The sequence below is a fragment of the Pseudorca crassidens genome, chromosome 9 (genome assembly GCF_039906515.1).
Source record: "Pseudorca crassidens isolate mPseCra1 chromosome 9, mPseCra1.hap1, whole genome shotgun sequence".
In the NCBI taxonomy this organism is placed as follows: domain Eukaryota; kingdom Metazoa; phylum Chordata; class Mammalia; order Artiodactyla; family Delphinidae; genus Pseudorca; species Pseudorca crassidens.
Genome location: NC_090304.1, coordinates 6,387,491 through 6,412,418, shown reverse-complemented (window position 1 = coordinate 6,412,418; position 24,928 = coordinate 6,387,491). Strand labels below are relative to the sequence as shown.

The 24,928-nt window shown below is 51.6% G+C and overlaps 2 protein-coding genes across 2 annotated transcripts; one reads left to right on the top strand and one right to left on the bottom strand.

Annotated features, from left to right (window-relative positions):
- Positions 1-5,735: 5,735 nt before the first annotated feature.
- Positions 5,736-8,664, bottom strand: CCDC87 (coiled-coil domain containing 87). The gene has a single exon (XM_067748212.1). The coding sequence runs from the start codon at positions 8,495-8,497 to the stop codon at positions 5,924-5,926; it is 2,574 nt and encodes an 857-aa protein (XP_067604313.1). The 5' UTR covers positions 8,498-8,664; the 3' UTR covers positions 5,736-5,923.
- On the top strand, positions 8,660-21,956 carry CCS (copper chaperone for superoxide dismutase). The gene is made up of 8 exons (XM_067748213.1): positions 8,660-8,792; positions 9,111-9,183; positions 15,682-15,819; positions 16,024-16,201; positions 16,791-16,851; positions 21,314-21,391; positions 21,463-21,566; positions 21,648-21,956. The coding sequence occupies exons 1-8, from the start codon at positions 8,754-8,756 to the stop codon at positions 21,799-21,801; spliced, it is 825 nt and encodes a 274-aa protein (XP_067604314.1). The 5' UTR covers positions 8,660-8,753; the 3' UTR covers positions 21,802-21,956.
- The last annotated feature ends 2,972 nt before the right edge of the window (positions 21,957-24,928 follow it).

Here is a 24,928-nt window from a genome sequence, read left to right as displayed (position 1 = left end):
CCACGGTGGAAAGAGAGGGGGCTCTGGTTTCTTCTGCTTCTTATAAGGGCTGGGGCCCCACTCTCATGATCTCATCTAACCCTAAATACCTCCCAAAGTACCACCGAACATCATCACATATGAGTTTTGGGGGGGACACAAACATTTAGTCCATAGCAATGCCTAACTCAGTGGTATTAGGTGAACTTTGTATTTAGTGAATAATAGCTTTTAAAAAAAAAGTTTAGCTTTGGTAAAATTGTAAAAAAATAATTCTTTTACATATTTTAGGCCCCAGGTTGACCTAGAAAATTAGTTTGTGATATCTGAGCAGTGACATAAGACATATGGATATAAGTATGCTGTTTAAAGATTTCCATCTTTAGCAAAATTTCTGTCCATCTAAGAAAAAACATTTGCCTCTGGATCTCCACTTGGATGCCCTGCAGGCACATCAAACTTAACTTTTTTTTTTTTTTTTTTGCCATGAAGTTTGTGGGATCTTATTTCCCGGACCAGGGACTGAACCCCACCAGCCTGCAGTGGAAGCGTGGAGTCCTAACCACTGGACCACCAGGGAATTTGCAAACTTAACCTTTTCAGGGCTGAACTCATCATCTCCCCCCACTGCACTCCCACCAAACCCTCCATCCTCTCGTTTCATGAAGGGCTCCACCAGAGGCCCAAGCCAGACACCCAGGAGGACACTGAGGAGGTGCCCTTGACTCTCTACCCTCATTCCCCACAGTCAGTCTTCACCAAACGCTGCCAAATTTGCCTCCTAAACACTCCGTCCTGGCTCATCTTCCCACCGTAGCAGCCTCCACCCTTGTCTGCTAGCCTCCAACCCGCAGCCTCCTAACCCTCACCCGTGGGGCAGCCAAATGTCACTCCTCTGACTAAAGCCTGATAAAACCCCCTTATTTCTCTGACCTAATTCCCAAGCATTCCCCACCTGGTCCGTGCCACTCCAGCCACACTGGCCTCCTGACTCACCAGGCACACACCCGTCTCAGGGCTTTTGAACTTACATTAGCCCCAGCCTAGAATGTTCATTCCCAGGTATCACACAGCTCTCTTTCCACTCCTTCCAGTCTTTGCTCAAATATTCCCTCTTTTGATCCCCTATTTTCTTTTTGTTTTTTTTGCCGTGCCCCGGCTTGACCAGGAATCAAATCCGTGCGCCCTGCAGTAGAAGCGCAGATTCCTAACCACTGGACAGCCAGGGAATTCCATGATACCCTATTTTATAAATTTATTTATTTTTATTTATTTTTAGCTGCTTTGGGTCTTCGTTGCTGCGCACAGGCTTTCTCTAGTTGCAGCGAGCGGGGGCTACTCTTCATTGCGGTGTGCGGGCTTCTCATGGCGGTGCCTTCTTTTGTTGTGGACCACCAGCTCTAGGCGCGCGGGCTTCAGTAGTTGTGGCTCACGGGCTGTAGAGCGCAGGCTCAGTAGTTGTGGCGCATGGGCTTAGTTGCTCCGCGGCCCCGCGGCACATGCGATCTTCCCGGACCAGGGCCCGAACCCGTGTCCCCTGCATTGGCAGGTGGATTCTTAACTACTGTGCCACCAGGGAAGTCCCGATCCCCTATTTTAAATTGCTTTTCTCTGAATTTTCTCTTGCCATTTTGGCTTTTTCCCCCTGTATCATTTGTTTTACCTGCCTGGCTGTTGTGTCCTCCCCCAGAACACGAAGCGTCCTTGTCTGTATTGTGCAGTGTGGCGTCCTCAGCACCTGGAGCAGCCCCAGGCACCGAGCAGGTGCTCGGTAGGTATCTGCTGGTGAATACATGGCTTCCCAACACCTACAGAACAAGGCCCACACTGGACCTGGCCCTGCCTCCGCCTCCGCCTCCAGTCTCACTCCCTTCCCGGCCTTTTCAAGGCTGATTAATGCCAAAGTACTTGTAGTTCTCCCCCATACACTATGCTCCTCTCCTGTACTTTTGCTCACGCTGGGCTTGGAAAGCTCTCCTCTTCTCCTCTGCCACCATGTGCCTGCTGACTCCCACTCAACCTTCTAGAATTTAGACTCCAATTGAGTGTGGCCTCCTCCAGGAAGCTCTCCCAGATCACCCTTCCCCTATGCCCCGGCTCTGTTGAATATCCATTTTGTGGGCTCCCACCGTACCCTTCACTTGCCATATTATTGAAATTATCTTCCCTACTAAACTTTAAACTCCTCGGCGACAGCGACTGGTTCTTTCTGGTTTCCTCTGGCTCTGCTTCCCACCATCCCCCCCTCCCCCCCCCCCCACCAAGCAGTGTCTGCCACTTGGGAGGAGTTCAGTGCTCTGGGCCTGAAAGAAGAATGATGTGGGCCTCAGAGTCACCGCTGGGAATCAAGTGGGCTGTCCGAAAGCCTGATTTCCTCCGGGGACAGGTAACGATGAAAGCCGAAAATCTGATAATATTCAGCTTCTCCCCATGGACTTCAACTGGGCAGACCTGTTTTTTTTATATTTTATGATAAGAAACAGTACAGTGGTTAAGAGAATGTACTTGGAGTCAGACCTCTGGGTCTGAATCCAGACTCTGCCATGTTCCTAGTTGTGTGACCTTGGGCAAGTTACATAACCACTCTGTGCCTCAGTTTCCTCATCTGGGCCTTGAAATAACAGTAGTGCCTACCTCACTGCATTGCCATGAGGACTCAATGAATTACTGCATGAAAAGTGTTTAGAATGGAGTCTGGCACTTAATAATCACTATATAGTATTAGCTAGTGTGATTAAAATTGCCTTTTAAAATAAGTTTTAAAACAGAGTCAGTGGGCTTCCCTGGTGGCACAGTGGTTGAGAGTCCACCTGCCGATGCAGGGGACACGGGTTCACGCCCTGGTCCGGAAAGATCCCACTTGCCGCGGAGCGGCTGGGCCCGTGAGCCACGGCTGCTGAGCCTGCGCGTCCGGAGCCTGTGCTCCGCAAGGGGAGAGGCCACAACAGTGAGAGGCCCGCGTACCGCAAAAAAAAAACCAAAAAACAAAACAGAGTCAGTATACTCAGAGACATAGAGGACAGACTTGTGGTTGCCAAGGTCGGGGAGGGAAGGACTGGGGGTTTGGGGTTAGCAGATGCAAACTAGTATATCTAGGATGGGTAAACAACAAGGTCCAACTGTAGAGCACAGGGAACTATATTCAATATCCTGTGATAAACCATATGGAAAAGAATATAAAAAAGGATGTATATATGTGTGTAACTGAGTCACTTTGCTGTACAGCAGAAATTAACACAACATGGTAAATCAACTATACTTCAATACAATTTTCTTAAAAAGGGAGTCAACATAAAGAAAAGGGTTTGATAAACAACAGTACAAGGAAGAGGTGGGCCAGGCACAGAAACCCCAAGACCAAGGGGGTGGGGCTGTAGGCTTAGTGAAGTCAGAAGCACCTGGGCCTAGATCCAGTCCCCGCCAGCACTGGTGAACCGTCAGGACTGGACTTCAGCTCTGTGGGTCTCAGCTTCCCAGCGTGGCCAGATCACCAGAAGCCAATGTGCTTGTCCAGCAGCTAAATGACCAATTTGCAGAATTGCCGATTGCTTTTTTCAAGTTGTATTTTACCTCTGGCTTGACATTTTATAAGCAAACAAGCTGGTCACCCAACCCTTCCCCCACTTTCACTGCCCCTGCCCCAGCAACTGCCCACTCCCCCGAATCATGTCTCACAGTCCTTAACACCACCCTCACTACTGCCTTTGCTCCCACCTGTGCCCCTTCCTCTATTTCAAAAAAAATACAAATAGGGCCACCCCAGACCCTTTCTGGGGTTTCATGATATCAAAACCATTTTCAGGGCTTCCCTGGTGGCGCAGTGGTTGAGAGTCCGCCTGCTGATGCAGGGGACGCAGGTTCGTGCCCCGGTCCGGGAAGATCCCACATGCCGCGGAGCAGCTGGGCCCATGAGCCATGGCCGCTGAGCCTGTGCGTCCGGAGCCTATGCTCCGCAACGGGAGAGGCCACAACAGTGAGAGGCCCGTGTACCGCAAAAAAAAAAAAAAAAAAAAAAAAAAACATTTTCATAATACTGCTGACACGTTATTTGCCTTTTCTACCCTCCCTGTTTCTGAGTACAGTGTTTTCCAGAGGCTGCATGACGTGCAATATCGTAACAGATGCAGCAGAAACATGAGAATCCAGTTGTCTCCTATTAAGCCAGACATTCAGGAGATTTGCAAAAGAGTAAAATAGCCACTCTTCACTACTTTAAAAAGAAAAGTTGTTTTTCATAACATATATTATCTCTGTAAACACATAATGGGATTAGTGTTAATTTAAATAAATAGTAAGGAACTTCCCTGGTGGTGCAGTGGTTAAGAATCCGCCTGCCAATGCAGGGGACACGGGCTTGAGCCCTGGTCTGGGAATATCCCACATGCTGCGGAACAACTAAGCCCGTGCACCACAACTACTGAGCCCGCGCTCTAGAGCCCGCGAGCCACAACTACTGAAGCCCGCATGCCTATAGCCCATGCTTGGCAACAAGAGAAGCCACCTAAATGAGAAGCCCGCGCACCACAACGAAAAGTAGCCCCCGCTAGCCACAACTAGAGAAAGCCCGCGCACAGCAACAAAGACCCAATGTAGCCAAAAAAAAAGAATAGTCAAAACCAATTGAAAAGTGGGCAAAGGGCATGAGAATTTTACAGAAAATAACCCAGCTTTTAAATATCTAAAAGATGCAACTTCACTCATAAGACAGATGAGAACACAACTCAAATGAGATGCAATTTTTTCACCTATTAGATGGTAAAGATTAAAAATTTTGATAACACTATTGATGAGAGTGGGGAATTATTATTATCATCATGCAGTGCTGACAATAATGCAAATGGTTACAGCCTTTGTGGAGGGTAATCAGTAATATCTATCAAAATTACAAGTGCTTATGCTTAGATATAATTCCACTTCCAGGAACTTAAACCATAGAAATAGCTGCACATACTAAAGAGATGAACAAGGATTTTTTTAGAGCATTGTTTTTGTTTGTAAATGTCCAACAATAAGAGACTGGTTAAACAAAATAAAAATACACCCAGAGAATTCCCTGGCAGTCCAGTGGTTAGGCCTCCTCGCTTTCACTGCCGGGACCCAGGTTCAGTCCCTGGTTGGGTGACTAAGATCCTGCAAGCCGCGTGGCACAGCCAAAAAAAAAAAAACCAAAACCAAAAACACCCAGTGGGATACTAGATAGCAATCAAAAAGAATAAGGCAGATCTATGTGTACCGACGTGGAATGAACTTGAGGCAAGCTCATTGGGGAAAAAAGAAAGGGGCAAAACAGGGGACAGCATGCTACTGCTGGTGTAAAGACATGTGTATAGACAACATATTCATGTGTGTTCATACATGCATAGGCTATCTCTGAAATCATTTTTACAATGGCCTACAGGCCTTACATAATCTAACCTGCCCCCTGGCACCTTGTCACGACCCCTCTGACTCATCCCTCTTTCCCCTTAGCTCTGCTCCACCTGCATTGGCCACCTTGCTTTTCTGGAACACCCCAGGCACCCACCTGCCTTACGCTTCCCAATAGCTGGCAGGAACACTGTTGTCCCAGATGTCCATGGGGCTCACTTCCTCCCCTCCTTCAAGCCTCCGTTCAAATCTCCCCTTCCCCGTGAGGCCTACACAGACCACCCTAATAAAGCTACATCCTTCACACTTTATTTCCTCTTGCCCTTCTCTATTGATGCATGAGTTTTTGGCTGTGCTGTTCATGGCTTGACAGAAATGGGACTACTGGGCTTGTGGATTTTTTTATGAGAACTTCATGGTCAAAATAAAGTGCTAATTTCAGTCCCCTGGTAGTTGGAAGCACAGTTTTCCTGAACCCCGCACTCCCAGATATTTCTTCTTTCAAAGCAGTCCAGAGGTCTGGGTGAGCTGCTGGGTGTATGGGGGTGAGGGAGGGACCTGAGGGCACTTGACCTGGTCAGAGAGTAATGGGCGTATTCCCAGGGGCTATTAAAGGCTGGCTGCTGAGCTTCCTGGACAGGGCTGACTGATGGGAGGCCCTCTTGGCCCAGACCAGGTGGTGGAGCCGCCGCCACTGCTGCAGCCAGTAGAGCATCTCCACTTTGTCATGCTTCATCTTGTCCAGGTAGCGCCGCCCCTTGAAGGTCACTGGCTCACCAAAGACTAACTCGATCTCCTCCAGGAGGGGAACCAAAGGAGCCTCCACTAGACCGAGCCTCTTATGGAGATGGTTGCGGATCTGATTCTCCTCCAGGAAGCGACTCAGGCCCATGTCGGTCTTGTGGAAGAAGCGGTTAGGGTCGGAGGCTTGTCGCTCAAACCACTCCAGTTTCCCCAGCAATACCTCCCGCAGCTGAATGGGCTGCAAGGCCTGCTCCCAGGCACTCACCAGTGACGGCAGCTGCCTCAGGCGGGCATTGGAGCTGTACTTGATGGCCATGTCCAGCCGGTCTTTGTCAGGGACCTCAAGCATGGACCACAGCTGCTCCAGACGCTTCTGTAGGCTCAGGATTTTGTGAGAGTCTTCCAGGAGGCTGTTGTTCTCAGTTCCCAGCCTGTGCTCCAGCACCGTGTCCCAATCCCACTCTCCTGGCACAAAGTCTGGCTCGTCGTCTTCTAGCAAGGGAGGTGGGTGCTGAATCTTTCGGGACTCTCTGACAGGGGCCACGATCTCCACAGGAACCTCCTCTTCATACATTTGGAAGATGACATGGAGGAAGTCTGTCTCCTGGGTGGTGAGGTACTTGAAGTAGTCACCCACAGACAAAGTCGTTTTCCACCAGTTCAGCCATGAGGCCTTGTTTGACCACTTCTCCCAGCTTTTACGTGTTTGGAATGATGTGAAGGAGGACATCTTATCAGGGTTGGACTGTAAAGTGTTAGCTCTCAGGGAAGAAAGTCCAGCCAGCTTGGTGTTGATGAAACGATGCTGTTTTTCTTGATGTAGAAAGACTGAGAATAGGAAGGCCGACCAGTCTTTATTGGCTGCAGGCTCAACCAGGGGCCCCTGGTCAAAAGAGAAGTGGTCCTTAGAGACATGGCTCATCAGCTTCTTGTACACCTCCCTGATGCTACTGCCCAAAGTGCAATCAGTATCCATTTCCTCGATAAGTTTGGGTTCCAGTTCACCAGCCAGGTGGTTGTATAGGACTCCGGCCCCCTCAACGTGGAAGGAATCCAAAAAGTTTCTTGCTGAGACCTGTACAGCAGCTGCCTGGACCACCTGATTTCTTAGCTTCAAAGTAACAGTCACTGGCTGTGGTTCAAGTGGATGGGATCTGGGGGACTGGGGGCTCCACTGCTCTGAGGCTTCCTTCTCCTCAAGGCCCTTCAACATTCTCTGCAGCTCTTCCATGTGATGTGCTGCAGCTGGGCGGTAGGTCAGGGCCCCCAAGAGTGGGGGCAGGCCCGAGTCCAGCGGTGAGTAGTGAGACCACCCCAATTGCATGTTCTTCATCCTCTGCTTCAGGTCCTCAGCCACAGTGTCCCCTGCCAGCTCTGGTTTGCTCTCTGGAACCAGGACCAGTGGGGTTAAGGGGCGAGGAGAGAATGGAGGAAGGCCCAACTCATCTGCTAGTTTCCAGCCCTCACGCAGAGAGGGCATGGACTGGCCCCTCTGGAGCTGGGAGGAGAGGGGCAAGTGGGAGGTGGGGGGAACCTGGTTGGGGGTAGCCACAGAGGACCCAGGCAGTGAGGCAATCTGTGAACTGAAGTTGCTTTCTCTCCCCTTTTGCATGGTGGACAGCCAGCGGAGAGGCTTCTTCTTCTTCAGCTGGGGAATGGACTTCCATTCCTTCACTGGGTCCGGTTCAGGCTCACTGACAAGCTCTCGCGGGCGGCTGAGTTGGATGAGGTAGTTCAGGCTGAGGTTGGAATATGGCACTTGGGCAAAGCCAGTGCTGTGATGCCACGGGATAGGGCAGAGCCTGAAAGCCGCAGTGGGGCCGAGGGGGCGCAGTCTGGACACGCAGACTTGGACCTGCCCTTCCTTCAGCAGGGCGCGGAAGTCGGCGAGCAGGCCACGGTAGACCTCGGGACCGGTAAGGAAGACTGTGCAGTCCCTGGCGAGGCTGGCGGCCAACCGGGTGAGCGTGGCTGATTCGGTGAAGACAGCTGCGGGGGTCGACATGATCTTCTGAAGGTGCAGGTAGCGTACGAAGAGCTGCTCGCTGCTGAGCAGCACGTAGACCAGGAGCCGCTCCCGCAGCCTCTGATTGTTCAAGTAGCTCAGACCAGGTTCGGTGGGGGGCTCCTGCCAGCTGCACTTTAGCTCATCCAGGATGACCTCGGTGAAACGGAGTCGTACCTTGCGAGGCGCGCGCGCCTCCAGCCCGCTGTTGGCCAGCCGCTCCGCTACCTGGCGGCAGAGCGACGCCACCGTCAGCCGTGAGACCGGTAGGGGCAGCAGCATCAGGACCTCCTGCGAGAGGCGCTTCCGAGACTCTGTGCGCGTCGTCGTGCGGGGGAAGAGCGACAGCGGACGCAGCAACCGGTGGTAAAACCGCTGGAACTCGGGCTTATACGGCTCCATCTTAGACCAGGCGGCGCTGGCGGCGCCGGCGGTTACTAAGGCAACGAGGGGCCGGATGGCCCAAGTGCGCCTGCGCAGCCCTTGCCCGCCGCAGCGTGGCCGTGGGTGGGTGGGTGGGATGCAGAGCCTTGCGTGCGCTCGCAGCGGGAGGCGGGGCAAGGAGTGGCTTCCGGGGCTCCGCCTCTCCCGACGCGTCTCAGGGTTGGCGCCACAGGACCTGGACAGTTCGGGTCCTCCGGTGGTGACTGCGTTCGGGATGGCATCGGACTCGGGGGACCGCGGGACTACCTGCACGGTGAGGGTCGAGGCCTCGTGTGGGAGCCTCGCAGGGGCGAGAGCTTCGGCCCCTGGGGTGATCGTTAACTTGAGAATGGGGGAAGGAGCGTACACCTGGGTTGGGGCCTGGGATCCAGGCTGGAATGTGAGAGTAGCAGGGCCCTTGGCGTTAATGTTGAGGGGTGTTGCTCTTGGAATGATCGTGAGTGATAATGAAGGCGCTTGAGGAGGGGTCACGTGGGGCGTTACTCCAGGCCTTTGGGGGTGGTCGCAGGGAAGGTAGTGAAACAGGGTCACGCAAGAAGGTTCCCTAGCTCTCATCGGCCCGTCCTTGCAGCTGGAGTTCGCGGTGCAGATGACCTGTCAGAGCTGCGTGGACGCGGTGCGCACGTCCCTGCAAGGGATAGCAGGTAAGAACCTGCTTAACCAGATTAACTTTTCAGTGCGCAGTCAGGAGGCCTCTGGAAGGGGCAGGCAAATCTCTTAGACCAACCCTACTCCCATTTACAGATGCAGAAATTGAGACCTGGAGAGAGGAAGGAATGTTCTCAGAGTCACACAGGGACCCAGAGGCGGAGTCTAGAGTGCAGGTCTCAGGCCTGCCCTGCCAGATTCTTCTACTGGCTCTGCCTGCCCTTCTGGTGTCTTAAACCTCCAGTGCCTGGAGGTGAGGAGGGAGGCAGAGCGTAGTCCCCCCCTACAGGGGTTTTCCCTGGCACACAGGCAGTTCTTGCTTGAGAAACAAAATAATCTTGACAAAGCAAACAGCAGCCCTAGCCATGTTCCATCTTAGGCGGCCCTGATTCTTTTTTTTTTTATTTTGGCTGCTTTAGGTCTTCATTGCTGCACTTTCTCTAGTTGCGGCGAGCGGGGGAGGTGCACGGGCTTATTGCCGTGGCTTTTCTTGTTGCGGAGCACGGGCTCTAGGGCGCGGGCTTCAGTAGTTGTGGCACGTGGGCTCAGTAGTTGTGGCGCACAGGCTTAGTTGCTCTGCGGCATGTGGGATCTTCCCGAACCAAGGATTGAACCCATGTCCCCTGCATTGGCAGGCAGATTCTTAACTACTGCGCCATCAGGGAAGTCCGGCCCTGATTCTTAAAAGCCAGCTAGCCGGTCTGGAGGTGACCAGGCACAATCGGAAAGATCTGAGAAGGCAGAGCCACCAGCATGGCCATGGGAACTGCCTGTCTTTGATTCTGTCAAATGTTTATCCAGTCATTCAGGTATAGACCAGACACTGGGGGCTTTTTAGGGAAAAGTGTTCACAAATGTTTCAGGCACAGCCTCTGCCCTCAGGTAACATGAGCACACAAGCATTGCGCTGGGAAGAGCAGTTCTTGGAGGAGCTGCCATGTGATGGCTTCTGAAACTGGGACATTGGTGGCACTTGGCTCTGTATAAGGCAGCAGTGTGTCCTAGGTCTTCGGGGTATGTGCTCTAGAGTCAGACTGTTTGGGTTCAAATCCCCCCTTTGCCACTTAATGGCACTAAGACCTCGTGCATGTTACTTTTTGTGTCTGTTTCTTCAGTGTTTAAATGGGCAAGGTAATGGAAGCTACCCCAGAGGTTCATTGTGAAGAGTAAATTAGTTAATACATGTAAAAGCACTTTAGAAAGGTCTTTGGCATGTAGTGAGAGCCCACTAAATCTTAGGAATTATGAGAGGCAGGGCTTATAGGTGGTAAGCTGGTTGGGCAGAGGCATGAGGGGACAAAACTTTTTTTTTTTTTTTGGCCGCACCGTGCGTCATGTGGGATCTTAGTTCCCCCACCAGGTATCGAACCTGTGCCCCCTGCAGTGGAAGCGCAGAGTCTTAACCACTGGACCGCCAGGGAAGTCCCTGATCTTTTTTAAGTTGTTCAAACTGTCTTATTTAGGGGTTCCATTTTCACTCCTCAATAGATTTTATGTATTTCTCATATGCTTCCTTACCCATTAGTTCATCTAGTTCTGAGGTGTTCCTGAATGTCATCTTGATCAGCCAACCATCTTCATAACAACATTTGTGGACAAGTCCTGGATTTTCTGCAAGAGCTTCATTCATTTCAGTTACTTCTCCTGATAGAGGAAACTAGAGTTCACTAGCAGCTCTCACACTTTCCAAAGCACCAAACTGCTCTTGTTGGTTCAGTTTTGTCCCAACTTCAGGCAGACTACAGTAAACAACATCTCCCAAAGCGTCCTGTGCAAAATTGTTGATTCCCACTGTTCCAACACCATTTCACTTTGTTAGCCATTCATGTTTGCCCATGAATCTTATGCATGGAGAGCAGAGCGGGGCTGGTGCGCAGCGGCCGGGCAGCACCTGCCCTCAGCCCCCAGAGCGCTTGGTGCTGGCTTCCAGTGCCATGTTTGCAGAGGGGGACAGATCCTAAAGCTGGGTTTGCTTTGACTATGTGTTTGGGAATGAGGGGTGAGTGTCTGAGAAAACTGAGCCATTCCACTGAGAGTGGAGTGTTCTGACCAAAGCTTTCCAAAGCTGTTGAACTCTACCTCCTGTAAAACATTCTTACTGGGAGAGCAGACAGCTGGACTTCTGTTGGACATAGGGCAGTTTTTAGCCCTCTGCAGGTTTCTTAGAGGCCAGATAAAGACTTCTGGTGACTACATTTTCTGGTCTGGGTAACTGGAAGCAGCTTCGCTTTCTCATGGGCTGGCTTCCCAGATACAGAGAGGGAGACAGAAAGAGTGATCGGGTGATTTGCCCTCTCCAGGAGGCCTGGGCTTTGGGGAAGAAGGCTCTGCTCTCCTCCTAAGGGTAAGTGGGAGGACCTCCCAGCCCAAGGCTCACTTCCTTGAACTCTTATCACCCACCCTAGAGTCCCCTACGGCCTTATCTTTTCTCCCTCTCTGGGCTCTGAGCTAAACAGGTACTACTGGCCAGGCCACACTCCACACCAGCCAAACCGAACTGCTGCTCAGCTGGGGAGCCAGCCTTCTTGGTTCAGACTCAGGTCAAGGTTTTGGGAATTGCAGTCACAAGGAGCTTCCCACTGGGGCCCTCCCACTTTCAGTGCAGAGACGCAGCTCTTCTTAGGAGACCCCAGAGCAGCAACCTACCTGTGCCAAAGCCAGTCCATCAGAAAGTCTTGTCTGCTGTGTCTAAAACTCTTTTTCTGTACTTTGGGCTTCACACTAAACCAGACCACCTCACCTCACCACAACCCACACGAGAACCTCATCTTTGGGCTCTCTGTTGCCCTTTCCGATAGGTTCTTCACATAGAAACCAGAGTGATTTTTTTCCTTTTTTATTTTCAATTATTTTATTTTATTTTATTTTTTGGCTGCCCCGCGTGGCTCGTGGGATCTTAGTTCCCCAACCCGCTGGTCGAACCTGCACCCTTGGCAGTGAAAGCCTAACCACTGGACCGCCAGGAAATTGCTAAGAATGATTTTTTAAATCATACATCAGATGTTGTCACTGCTCTGCTTAAAATCCTGTGAAAGTCCTAATATTTAAGAGCTTCCCATAGGCCAGGCACTGTTCTAAGTGCTCTATATGAGATAACTCGTTTAGGCCTTCAGTAGCCTGCTGAAGTACGTCGTATTGTTATCTCCATTTGTAGAGGAAGAAACTGAAAAGAAAACAGAAAGGTTGAGTAAGCTAAGGCCACACAGCTAGTAGGTGGCAGACTCAGAATTTCAACTCCAGAGCCCACACCCTCAACCACTGTACTCTGTGGCCTCTGCCAATGGCCTCCCCTTGCATTAAAATTAAATTCCAGATTCTTTCCTGTTGCCTGCAGGGCTTCGTTTCATTGGTCTCCACTTACAACTTTGTATCTTATCATTCTCTTTACTCCAGCTCCAGCCACTGGGCCTTTCTCTTCCTAGAACACATAGATGTTGTTCCTGCCTCAGGGTCTTTGCCCAAACTGTACCCTCTGCTGGAATGCTCTTCCCTGACTACATTCAGGCCTATGCTTAAAGGCTCAGAGAAACTTTCCTTCACCAGCCTAAGTGGCTCACGCCCCGGTTGTTCCCCAATACCTGTTTCCTTGAGCACACTTTGCCCTATCTGAATCTCCCTGTGCATGTGTTTGATATCCATATTCCTGTGCTGGAACACATGCTGCTTGATGGGGCAGAGACATCACCTGACTTGTTCCCTGCTGCATCCCTACTGCCTGGAACGGGGCGCATGATAGGCACTTAGTGTACATTTGTTAAATGAATGAATAGGCAAGTGAATCCCTCACACTGCATGCTTACTTAAGCTCTGGGAGCCTCAGACAATCAATCCTTTGGGGCCCAGTCCTTCTTCCTGTGGGGCAAGGGGACCAAGCATCAGCTCTGGAGTTGGACAGGCTGCCTTCTGAGCTTTGCGATCTCGAGCCAGTTGAGAAGCCCTCCAGCCTCATTTCTTCACTTGCCAGAGGAGGACAGTATCACTGTCCTGATGTGTGTAAAGCTGAGCACACAGCTCTTGGCATTCCCTAGAGGCTCAGAGTTCCCTGCCGTCCTCCCTACCACTTTGGCATCCAGAGGCACCTCTGGGTGGACCTGGAGCTCCAAGGCTTCACGCTAGGTGGCCCAGGATGAGACATTGTGTTAAGTGACAGGCAGTTGGGTTATTTGGGGGGTTTTCTTCTGGCAGAATTGCCCAGTACTTGCCGGGAGGAGATGGGTGTGTCTGTCTGATTTCTGTTTACAAATTCGGCCCCTCCCCCAACAGTGTCACCGATGGGGCAGGGGATCTGTAGAAGCAAGACCGTGGGACCCTTTGTAACCACAGGCCAAACAGTCCTGCCTCTTGGGTGCTACCTCCGCCCAGTACCATCTCCCCGTTTGGCCTCGAGTTGGAAGGAATCTGAACAGCTGAGGTTCCTTGTGTGTGCCTCAGGGACTGTTATTCCCATCTCTGCCTGATGGTTAATCCAGGTGTAGTCTTGATTCTCCCACAGCCCATGAGCTCCCTGCGGACTAGGACTGGTGCTTTCCCTGACCCTGGCCTCCTCCAGGCCCAGCACACGTTTGTTGAACGAATACAGGGCGGGGGTGGTGGTGGGTGGGGGAACCAAGGATGAAGGGAATGCAGACAGTCAGTGCAGCCTTCAGTTCACACAGCATTGGCTCAGCAGAGGGACATGCCTCGCTTAACCTGTCTTCTGGGCTGCCCAGGGCTCCCGGCTCCCATGGGCTCTACCCTGCCAGAGCAACAGACACACTTACTAAGATCAGAGCAGAATGGTTGTAAGCTCCACAGGTGAGATCATCCCTCAGAGTTCCCAGCCATCCCCTGTGCTCTGGCTCAGGATTCAAGAGTTCTCTTAAAAGGCTTATGAGCCCTGAACATCTGAATGAAAGAGAAGCCCCTTCTCGTCCTTCTTTGAGGTGGCTCGATGGCCCTCAAAACTGAGCATGTGTCAGAATCGTCCCGCAGGTTGTGTATACACCAGGGTGGCTTCAGGGATTTGGAGGGCAGTTGAGACCCTCTGACTTTTGAACCTGACCCTTGTGGACCACACAGAGCTCCTGCCCACACAGAGGATTGTAATCGGTGCAGCATGAGTTACATAGGAGAAGTGGGAACTGCCACAGGAGGATGGAGGCAGGGGCGCCAAGCCAGCCTGGAGGCTGGAGCTGCTTCTCAGGGTGAGCAGTATTCAGGTGAAGTGCTCGGGCTCTGGAGCTAGGCTGCCTGGGATGAGTTCCAGTCCCACCATTCACTACAACGTGACTTGGAGCAAGTTGCTTAACTTCTCTATGCCTCAGTTTTCTCATCCGTAAAGTGGGGATAATAGTGCCCAACTCACAGGGTTACTGCATTAATACAGGTAAAGTACGAAAAAGCCCACAGTGCATGTTCAGTAAATGTTAGCTTTCAGGATAGTGGTGATAGCCCCCTCTTTTTTATGTGTGCCAGCTTTATTGAAATGTTCATATATCATAAAATTCATCCATTAAAGTATACAGTTCAGTGGTTTTTAGTATATTCACAGAGTTGTGCAACCATTACCACTATCAGTTTTCTATTTCATCACCTTATGAAGAAAATTGTACCTTTCAGCTATCACCCTCCTACTCCCCTACCCACTAATCTACTTTCTGTCTCTATAGATTTACCTCTTCTGGGTATTTCATCCAGAATGACATCATCTAATATGTGCTCTTTGTGACTGGCTTTTACTTAGCATAATGTTTTTAAGGGTCATCCACATTGTAGCATTTATCAGTGCTGAATGCCTTTTTATGGGTGAATAGTATTCCATTGCATGGGTACGAGTTTTGTTTATCCACTCATCATTTGATGGGCTTTGGGGCTGTTTTCACCTTTTGACTATCATGAGTAATGTGGCTATTGATAGCCCACTTTTATACAAACATTTTTTTTTATTGTTTAATTTTTAAAAATTGAAGTATAGTTGATTTACAATGTTGTGCTGAAACATTTTTAAAAGAACTATCTGTGTTTCAAAAGTTATAAAGAGGGGCTTCCCAGGTGGCGCAGTGGTTGGGAGTCCACCTACCGATGCAGGGGACACGGGTTCGTGCCCCGGTCCGGGAAGATCCCACATGCTGCGGAGCGGCTGGGCCCGTGAGCCGTGGCCACTGAGCCTGCGCGTCCGGAGCCTGTGCTCCACGACGGGAGAGGCCACAACAGTGAGAGGCCCGCGTACCGCACAAAAAAAAAAAAAAAAAAAGTTATAAATAATACCTCGCATGAAATAAGAATTCACAACACTCCTGGGGGCAAGATGGCGTTATCCCCACTTTATTCATAAAGAAACAAACTCAGAGAGATTAAGGGCCTTACACAGCTAGAAGGCAGCTTCAGAGCTTGCCTCCAACCATAGGAAGGTTGGTTAAGATGGGGATGGGGAATGGCCCCCTGATTCTCTCTTCCCTGCTCCCAGCACAGGGGTGCCAGCCCTCTGCTGCCCACTGTCTCCTGTCTTCTCCCAGGTGTCCAGAGTGTGGAGGTGCAGTTGGAGAACCAGATGGTCCTGGTACAGACCACCCTGCCCAGCCAGGAGGTGCAGGCCCTTCTAGAAGGCACTGGGAGGCAGGCGGTACTCAAGGGCATGGGCAGTGGCCTGTTCCGTGAGTAACCTTGGCCTTGGCCTCTCTGGGAGGGAGGTGGCCTGGGTGTGGTACAGATCCAACCATGGCCTTTGGGGGCTCGGGTTGGCGTGGCTTTAGGGACCCCCCGAAGTTATGGGGGCTCTCTCCACGTCGTTTCCAAGTTGATAAATGGGTGGGGCTGGGTGAGGTGACGAGCCAGCCCTGGTGTTTAATACCTTACAGAGAATCTGGGGGCAGCAGTGGCCATTCTCGGGGGGCCTGGCCCTGTGCAGGGAGTGGTGCACTTCCTACAGCTGACCCCTGAGCGCTGCCTCATCGAGGGGACCATTGACGGCCTGCAGCCTGGGCTGCACGGACTGCACGTCCATGAGTTCGGAGACCTCACAAGGAACTGCAACAGGTGAGTCCTCTGTAACCTCCCTGTAGCATCCTTATTGCCCCAGTTGTGCACCCACATAAGTGCAGGGGGCTGTGTTCAGCTTTTCACACACTCTTTCACGTTTGATCCTCACAAGTACCCTGGGAGGCATATACACAAAGGCCCAGTCTACAGATGAGAAAACTGAGACTCAGAAAGGTTAAATGACTTGTCAAAGACCCTAGAGCATGTAAATGGTAGAGTGGGGATTTGAACCAAAATCTGACCTAGACACTCCTGCTCCTAGCCACCTTACTGCCTCCGAGATGGAAGGTGACTCCTGGACACGGGAGAGTCAGGTCTCCATGTCACGGTGTTTGTCATGCTGTCATGCCATTAGTTGTTTACTCATCTGTGTCTCGCCTGGAAGCTTATTGAGGGCAGGTCCCATGACTGATTCTTCTTAGTGCCCTCAACTCAGAGCCTGGCACAGAGTGGGCCTGTGTGTTGAATGAGTGGATGAATGAATAAGTGAGTGAATGAATAAATGAAACAAATGTCAAGTAAGAGGATGGATCACCTGGCCTGTGAGCTATTGTTTCACTGCCCACCTGCTATCTTTCCTTCTTAGCTGTGGGGACCACTTTAACCCTGATGGAATGTCTCATGGAGGTCCCCAGGACTCTGACCGGGTAAGTGAAAGCCCAGAATCCTAACCACTAGGCCACCAGGGAACTCCCCAACCAGGTAAGTATTCTTTTTAGGCTGAGAGAGAACCCAAAGTCTCAGAGGCAGGGCACGCAGCTCTTGGGGCCTGAAAGTATGATTCCTTTTTGTTGGGGTCTTTTTCCCTCACTTTTTTGGTTCCATTTAGAAACATTTATTGACACTTTCTGTGTTGAAGGCCTGCTCCCTAAGACTCACAGTCTGGTGAGGGAGACACTGAGAACTCCTTGGTTGCAGTGCAGTGAGAGAATCCTTGCAGGAGCCTGCCGGAGGCCCTGGGAGCCCAGAGCAAGCTCCTGACCCAGCCCGAGGGGCACATGCAATGGGAGAAAGCTTCCTGGAGAAGGTGATGGTGTGGAAGTTAAAGGTTTTACCTAAACTAGAAAGGCCATCCCAGAACTTCTCTGGTGGTCCAGTGGTTAAGACTCCTCACTTCCACTGCGGAGGACATGGGTTCGATCCTTCATCGGGGAAGTTCCGCATGCCTCATGGTGTGGCCAAAAAAAAAACAAAACAAAAAACAAAACGCTGTCCCTGACGCTGCAGCTCCTGGCCCTGGAGTTTAATTTTACACCAGAGAATTGTTTCCCCATCAGCAGTGAGTCACATGCTGCCTTAATGATTCTTGCCTTATCTGAGTACTACTTGTTCTGTTAGTTACTCAATGTTTTTATTTAAATTGACTGATTTTTTTCCCCTTAGGTAAATTTAGTTATTTTTAACATTTTAATCTATCACTGAAGGTTTCAAACAAGTTCTAAAAGTGGAGAAACTAGAGTCCCGAACCCCCATGTCCCTGTCACCCAGTTACCAACTCGTGGCCAGTCCTGCTTCATCTACCCCCCGACCCTTCTCCACCATTATTTTGAAGAAAATCAAGACATCATTCATGTAATTAAGGTAGATTTATTTTTAACAAGAAACTTGATATGGCCACAGAAAATAAGAAACCAGTACTTCTAGCCCCAAGAGGAGGATCATTGTGAAGGTACATCAGTGCAGACCTAAAACGTGTCATTAGGGTCCTGCCAGGGACTACGGCCTGCTTTACCGTTGTCAGGGTGATTAGTGAATGTCAGAGAGGCGTTAAAGACGTTTTAACACCAAGCTGACATTTTGTCCTGGATGTCGTGCCAGGAGGACGGCCTCCTCTCTCAGTGATGGGATGTTTCCTGACGCCCTGTCCACACACACCTGATTCCGTCTCCTCCGCCTGCGGGGCTATGTGTTCCCCTCCTCAGGGATTCAGAGGGGATCAGCCTCTGAGCCACACACCAGGCCGCTTGCTCCTCCGCCCAGTCCTGGAAACGCCTCCCCCTCCTTAATCTTCCTACCGCAAAAGACCCCAACACCCGGCACAGCAAAAAGTGCCAGGTGTGAGCAGCAGACGTCCCAAAGGGAAACAAGATAAAGCAGAAGTGGCTCTTCTTGCTGCTTGCTCGTCAGCCCCGTCACACGGCCCCACCCACCCGTGTGCAGGGGAGGGCAAACAAATGAAAACATGGTGTGTGTTTCTTAATTCATGTAAGTGATTTTTGTTTTTTTGGACTTTTGACAGCTCTGTCACATTTCTAGTGATCAAAGTTTTTACTCCTCGCCCCCCGCCCCCTGGGTCCATTGCATAGTGTCATACTTGCGTTCTGTGTGTCAGTTATCTATTGCCGAGAGTCAAATTACTCCAAACTTAGGGTTTTTTGTTTTTTTGTTTTTTGTTTTTTTTGCGGTACGCGGGCCTCTCACTGTTGTGGCCTCTCCCGTTGTGGAGCACAGGCTCTGGACGCGCAGGCTCAGCAGCCATGGCTCACGGGCCCAGCCGCTCTGTGGCATGTGGGATCTTCCCGGACCGGGGCACGAACCCGTGTCCCCTGCATCGGCAGGCGGACTCTCAACCACTGCGCCACCAGGGGAGCCCTTTGGGTTTTTTTTTGGCCAAGCTTCTCGGCTTGTGCAGATATTAGCTCCCCAACCAGGGATCGAACCCACAGCAGTGAAAGCGCCAAGTCCTAACCACTGGACCACCAGGGAACTCCCAGGTTTAAAACAAACAACAAGCATTTGTCATCTCACAGTTTCTCTGGGGTAGGAATTCGGGTATAGCTTAGCTGGGGACCTCTGTCTTCGGGTCTCTCAAGGCTCGATGTGGGGAGGACCCACTTCCACACGAGCTCATGTTGCTGTTGGCCGGCCTCAGGGCCTCCCTGGCTGTTGGCCAGAGACATCAGTCCTTTGCCAGGTGGGCCTCTCCCTAGGCCAGTGCACAGCACAGCAGCTGGCTGCCGTCAGAGCAAGTGAGAGAGAGAAGGCGTCCAAGACTGAAGCCACGCTCCTTTTGTAACGTAAGCTTGGAGGTGACGCCAGGTCCAGCCCACCCTTGTGGTGGAACACACAGGGTGTGAATCCAGGGGGTGCATCTTAGAGGCAGTCTTCCTCATTGAAGCCTTGAAAGGTGCTGAGCAGGAATCAGGCAGGTGAAGAAGGGAGAGTGGGAATGGAGGCTCAACAGGGGGCGCCCCGTAGACAAAGCCCTGGAGGCTTGGACCGGCAAGAAGGAGGTCTGGGAACTGGCAGCGCTGTGCCTCTTAGGGAGTGGAGTTTCTGAAGCGCCGAAGACCCCCTCGTGACCCGTGCCTCGGCCTGGGCCCCTCCCGGGGAGGGCATCCGAAGGGGCTGGGACCAGCTGCTGTCTTGTACCCGAGCCCTCGGTATAGGCAGAGGAAGACCTGAGCAAGAGCTACATGTCCAAGGAGCCATGATGACTGGCATGTTCCTTTTGGATTTCAGCGTCTGGTTTTGTCCAGACAGAAGTGAATTCAGTGTGGGGATTTATGTCCAAGCCTGGTTGTCCCTTTGCACATCTCCTAACTGGTTTCTAAGCTTCCTTCCCTTCTCTCCCCATCCACCTCCCTTCATGCACGGTATCAGAGGAATTGTTCCAAAGCATGGAGTGACAAGGTCACACCCCTGCCTGAAACCTTTCTTAACTCCCCAGTACCCAAGGGGACAGATCTCACGTGGCTACTTGGTGTGACGTTCAGTGCCACCTGGCCCAGTTCCACCCACCCGTGTGCAGGGGAGGGACTAGAAAGCCTGCGTCTCCTGACCCTCTGCTGCTGGCTCGTGCCTCTGAGCCACACACCAGGCCGCTTGCTCCTCCGCCCAGTCCTGGAAACACCTCCCCCGCCTTTATCTTCCTACCGCAAAAGGCCCCAACACCCGGCACAGCAAAAAGTGCCAGGTGTGAGCAGCAGACGTCCCAAAGGGAAACAAGATAAAGCAGAAGTGGCTCTTCTTGCTGCTTGCTCGTCAGCCCCGTCACACAGTGACATGCTTTGTGACCCTGCTTTGCGGCAAGGCCATGTGTACCAGCCCATGTTGGCTCAGGCTCTTACTTCTGCCCAAGTGTCAGGTTGGGGGCAATTTATTTGCACAGACAGACGTGGGTCTCTGGGACTCATCAGTAGGGCCTTGTCACCAGGAAACACACTCACTATTGTGCTAACCCTATGTTTTGTAATCACTAGTCTGTTCCATGTCTGTCTCCTCACCATGCTCTGAACCCCTTGAGGGGTGTTGACCACATATACACCATCACCTCCCACCCTGCCTGGCAGAGGGTATCTGATGTAGGCGGAGCTCCGTAGCTGTGTTAGGACATTTTTAAATATATATATTTATTTATTTATTTGGCTGCACCGGGTCTTAGTTGGGGCGTGCGGGATCTCTTTAGTTGCGGTGTGCAGGATCTTTTTAGTTGTGGCATGCGGGATCTTTAGCTGCGACATGCAGGATCTAGTTCCCTGACCAGGGATCAAACCCGGGCCTCCTGCATTGGGAGCGCAGAGTCTTAGCCACTGGACCAGCAGGGAAGTCCCAGGACATTTTTATTACCTTCAAGGGAGAAGGTGGGCAGAACCAGGTGTTGGGGGCAGGAGACGCCCTCTGCCCCTGTGTTTCTTCTTTTCCTGGAGGCCGGACGTCAGGGAAGGGATGCTGGCTGCCTCTGATGGTCAAGAAGCCAAGCTTGGCCAACTTAAGCCCAGGGGAACTGCAGACTACCAGGGGCTCACAGAGTCATCGGGAGGCTGGAGAAGTGGGCTTGGAAAAGAGCAGGAACCAGGCTAGATTCTGAGGCTTGGATGCAGACTGGGCAGCAGCCTTGTAGGAGAAGCAGCCTGGTCTAGTGACATGACTTCCTAGGGAGGGAGTCACTGGCCGTTTTCAGCGTGCTGTCATTCAGCGTGCCCAGGATTTTAGTTCCAGGGAGAGAGAGTCCAGTTTCCTTCCTTGTGTCCTGGGCCGTCCCTTCATCCTACCAGACTGGACCCATAGGAGGACACTGGTACTTTGAGGAAGGGGACCCAGATACTGGGAAGCCAGAAGTTAGCAGCCATGTCCCACGTGCCCTTTCCCCCCCGGGTCTCATTGCAGCACCGTGGAGACCTAGGGAACATCCACGCTGAAGCTGATGGCCGAGCCGTCTTCAGGATAGAGGATGAGAGGCTGAAGGTGAGGTGGAAAAGAAGGTGGGGACCTTTCCTAACAGGTCCACTGTCTGAGGTCTTTGTCTCCCCTCAAAGGTGTGTGATGTGATTGGCCGAAGCCTGGTCGTCGATGAGGGAGAAGACGACCTGGGCCGGGGTGGCCATCCCTTGTCCAGGATCACAGGGAACTCAGGAGAGGGGTGAGTGCTCTGCCCGCAGTGCCCGCGGAGACCGGGAGGGGCCAGGCAGGTGCTCATCTCAACCCCACTGCTCTTCCGCAGGTTGGCCTGTGGCATCATCGCACGCTCTGCTGGCCTTTTCCAGAACCCCAAGCAGATCTGCTCCTGCGACGGGCTCACCATCTGGGAGGAGCGAGGCCGGCCCATCGCTGGCGACGGGCGAAAGCAGCCCGCCAGCCCCCCCGCCCACCTCTGAGCACAGCCTCAGCCTCGCGTCTGTCACTGTCCTCCCTGCTGAGCACTTCCAGAGGGAGGCCCTGCTCACCCAGTCCTAGGAGCACTAGTGTGTGGGGTGTGTAGGGGTTGCTGTGATCTTCCCTTGGCAAATTAAAGTTTTATTTTCATATGGAACTTGGTGTTTTGTCCATGTCCTGTTGTCCCTTAATGGGCTTAATAACCACAGTCCCTCTGCCTCTGTCCTCCCTGTCTAGGGCCACCTCTTGGCTTTAGAGGCAAAGAAAACTGGATTCAAAGCCAACCAGTTCCTGAGGGCCGTATCCTTCTCCTCAGGGTCAGAGTGAAGGACCATAGCAGACATATTTCTGTTTGTGGCCTGTCCCCCTCCCTTCACTATGGCCAGTTGGAACCAAAATGGACACCTGACCCACACAGGGCCTTGCTTTCCCAGAGAAATCAAAGTGGATCCAGCTTTAGTTTCTCCCTGGGGTTGGATCTGTAACATGGGAATATGGGAGCTGTGGGTGGGCCTCTTCTCCCTGCATTATGGACCGAGTATCAGAAAAAGCCCATCGGCTGAGGAGGAAGAATGAGGCAGATGCACAGGGAGAACCTAAGAGTCGCAGGAGGATGCCAGATGCTCCAGAGTCTGCACTCTGGGCCTTTCCTGAGGCCAGTGACCTCCTGATCTGGGAGTCAAGAGACCATCCCCCCACCAATGCATCATCACCCACTTTCTAAAAAAAGTTAATGTGGCTTGAGTTGATTTCCTTACTCGCAAGTAAAAGACTCTTAATTAATCGAGTAAATAAAGTGTTTGGCACAGGGCCTGGCACAGGGTAAGTTAAGGGAGCAGTGCCTGTGATTCTGAGGCCAAATGCGGCCCCTGGAGGCCGACCCAGCCAGGCTCCCCTCTCACAGGGATGGCCGATGTCCAAGGACATCGAATTCCTTGGGGAATTGGGGCCGGGAATTCTGGGGCTTTGCAATCATCTGTTGTGCCCCCTGCCCCCACTGGACTGTGTCATGCTTGCTCATCCATGACGAAGCTGCTTTTGTGACGTGTTAGGCTGGCAGAGTGCAAACTTTGCCCCTTACACTGCCTGCTTGGAGCAAGGTGGGTGGATTAACAGCCAGCTGGCCTTGGCTTGAGGCACCTGGCTCTGCTCCCATTCCCTGGGCCCTGTCTGTTTCCCTCTCAAGACTGCTGGCTCTGCCTCTAGCCCTGCTCTTTTCTCGCCAAACCTATGCTGGTTGCTTTCCAGCTCCCCTTGGTTCCTGGGGAACCAAGTCCTTTTAAGCCTGGGGCCCGGACTGTGTTTCTTCACCTCAGAATCATTGCAGGAACTCCCCTTGGACTCTGCTCACAGCCAACTCCTGACCTCCTCTCACCTTCATTCTGGAATTCTAGCTGGATTTAACCCATTTATGGCTAAACCGCTCACCATCCCCTGCCACTCTTTTTCTACTCCTAAGGGATCAGTATCCCCATTAACTTTTCTCTCTTCTAAACTCTTAGCCGTGTGGTTTTCAAACTTTGTTTTTAAATCACAGAACACTGTTCAAATACCTTGAAACCCTATCTGTAAAGCAGAAGTGGAACTACAGCCAAAGATGCTTAGCTCTGACTAAGCTTCCCAAAAACCCTGGGGCTTCAGGGAGCACAGGTGGAAAATCTTTGCCAAATTCAGGCATTTTCATGTTCTCTCTCAACTTCTGCCATGTCCACCAACCATCTGTACTATCATTTACCAAATACTATTCTTTAAATTAATTCACTTTTAAACTTACTTAAAAAGGAAAATTTAGGGCTTCCCTGGTGGCGCAGTAGTTGAGAGTCCACCTGCCGATTCAGGGGACACGGGTTTGTGCCCTGGCCCGGGAAGATCCCACACGCCGCAGAGCGGCTGGGCCCGGGAGCCATGGCCGCTAAGCTTGCGCTTCCGGAGCCTGTGCTCCGCAACAGGAGAGGCCAGAACAGTGAGAGGCCCGCGTACCACAAAAGGAAAAAAAAAGGAAAATTTAATCATATTAGCTAACACCTGTATAATGATGATTAAGTGCCAGACTCTATTCTGAACACTTCACGTGCAGTAATTCATTGAATCCTCATGACAATACTACAAGGTAGGTTCTGTTTTTGTTTTTGTTTTTTTCTTGGCCACGCCACGTGGCTCGTGGGATCTTAGTTGGCAGTGAAAGCTCGAGTCCTAACTACTGGACTGCCAGGGAATTCCCAGTAGGTTCTGTTATTATCCTATGTCACAGATGAGAAAAGTGGAACACAGGGTGATTATGTAACTTGCCCAAGATCACACAGCTAGTTACTTGGCCAAGTCTAGATTCAGACCCAGGTGGTCTGGTTCTAAGTCTATATTGGTTCTCAGTGTAAAGTATGGAAAGCAAGAGTCATTTGCCATAAGTAGAAGTTTTCAGGGACTTCCCTGGTGGTCCGGTGGTTAAGACTTGGTGCTTCCACTGCGGGGGGCAGGGGTTCGATCCCTGGTTGGGGAACTAAGATCCCACAAGCCGTGCGGCTCAGCCAAAAAAAGAAAAAGAAAAAAAAACTGTTCCACAAATTGCTCAAAATCATGTGTAACTCCAAGGATTTTTGCACTGTGTCTCAGGGAACCCAGATACTTTCTTTTGCCCCCTGTTCTCTCAGCTGCCCTTTAGCATCTTTCCTCTGCCGCAGCTGCTTTCTCAGTGGCTGCCAGTGCCCAGCCTCATAATCCATGTCTTGGAAACCTCCTATCTCTTCTGCCCTCTTCCCCCTGGGTTTTCACCTTCCGGCATTGCATTCTCAGTTCTGCCTGGGGTTCCACATTGTGGGTTTGTAGAGCTGCTCCTTTTTCCCAAGCGGGAGATCTCCCCAGCTGAATCCTGGTAGAGGGGCCCAGTTGGAGTCACTCTTCAGAGCCGTGGCAGAGCCTCGGCTCAAGGGCTCCTGGCCACAGGTGGGGTCCTTGGAAGAGGTGGGGGCCATTATGCGAAGGTAAGTGAAAGTCTGGCTTCTGAAAACCCTTCTCTCTGTTCCTCCTCTGTCTTCTCTGCTTTACTACTACCAGTGGCTCTCAAGTGGGGGCCCTTGTCATCCCTGACCAGAGGCTTGAGCAACACCTGAGAATGTTTGAAATGCAAATTCT

What these genes read in the sequence shown, in the direction of transcription:
- CCDC87 (XM_067748212.1), bottom strand. Translation starts at nt 8,497, where the DNA reads ATGGAGCCGTATAAGCCCGAGTTCCAGCGGTTTTACCACCGGTTGCTG.
- CCS (XM_067748213.1), top strand. Translation starts at nt 8,754, where the DNA reads ATGGCATCGGACTCGGGGGACCGCGGGACTACCTGCACG. An exon ending in GTCCCTGCAAGGGATAGCAG is followed by an intron (nt 9,184 to 15,681) that starts GTAAGAACCTGC and finishes GTCTTCTCCCAG; the next exon opens with GTGTCCAGAGTGTGGAGGTG. An exon ending in TAGAGGATGAGAGGCTGAAG is followed by an intron (nt 21,392 to 21,462) that starts GTGAGGTGGAAA and finishes CTCCCCTCAAAG; the next exon opens with GTGTGTGATGTGATTGGCCG.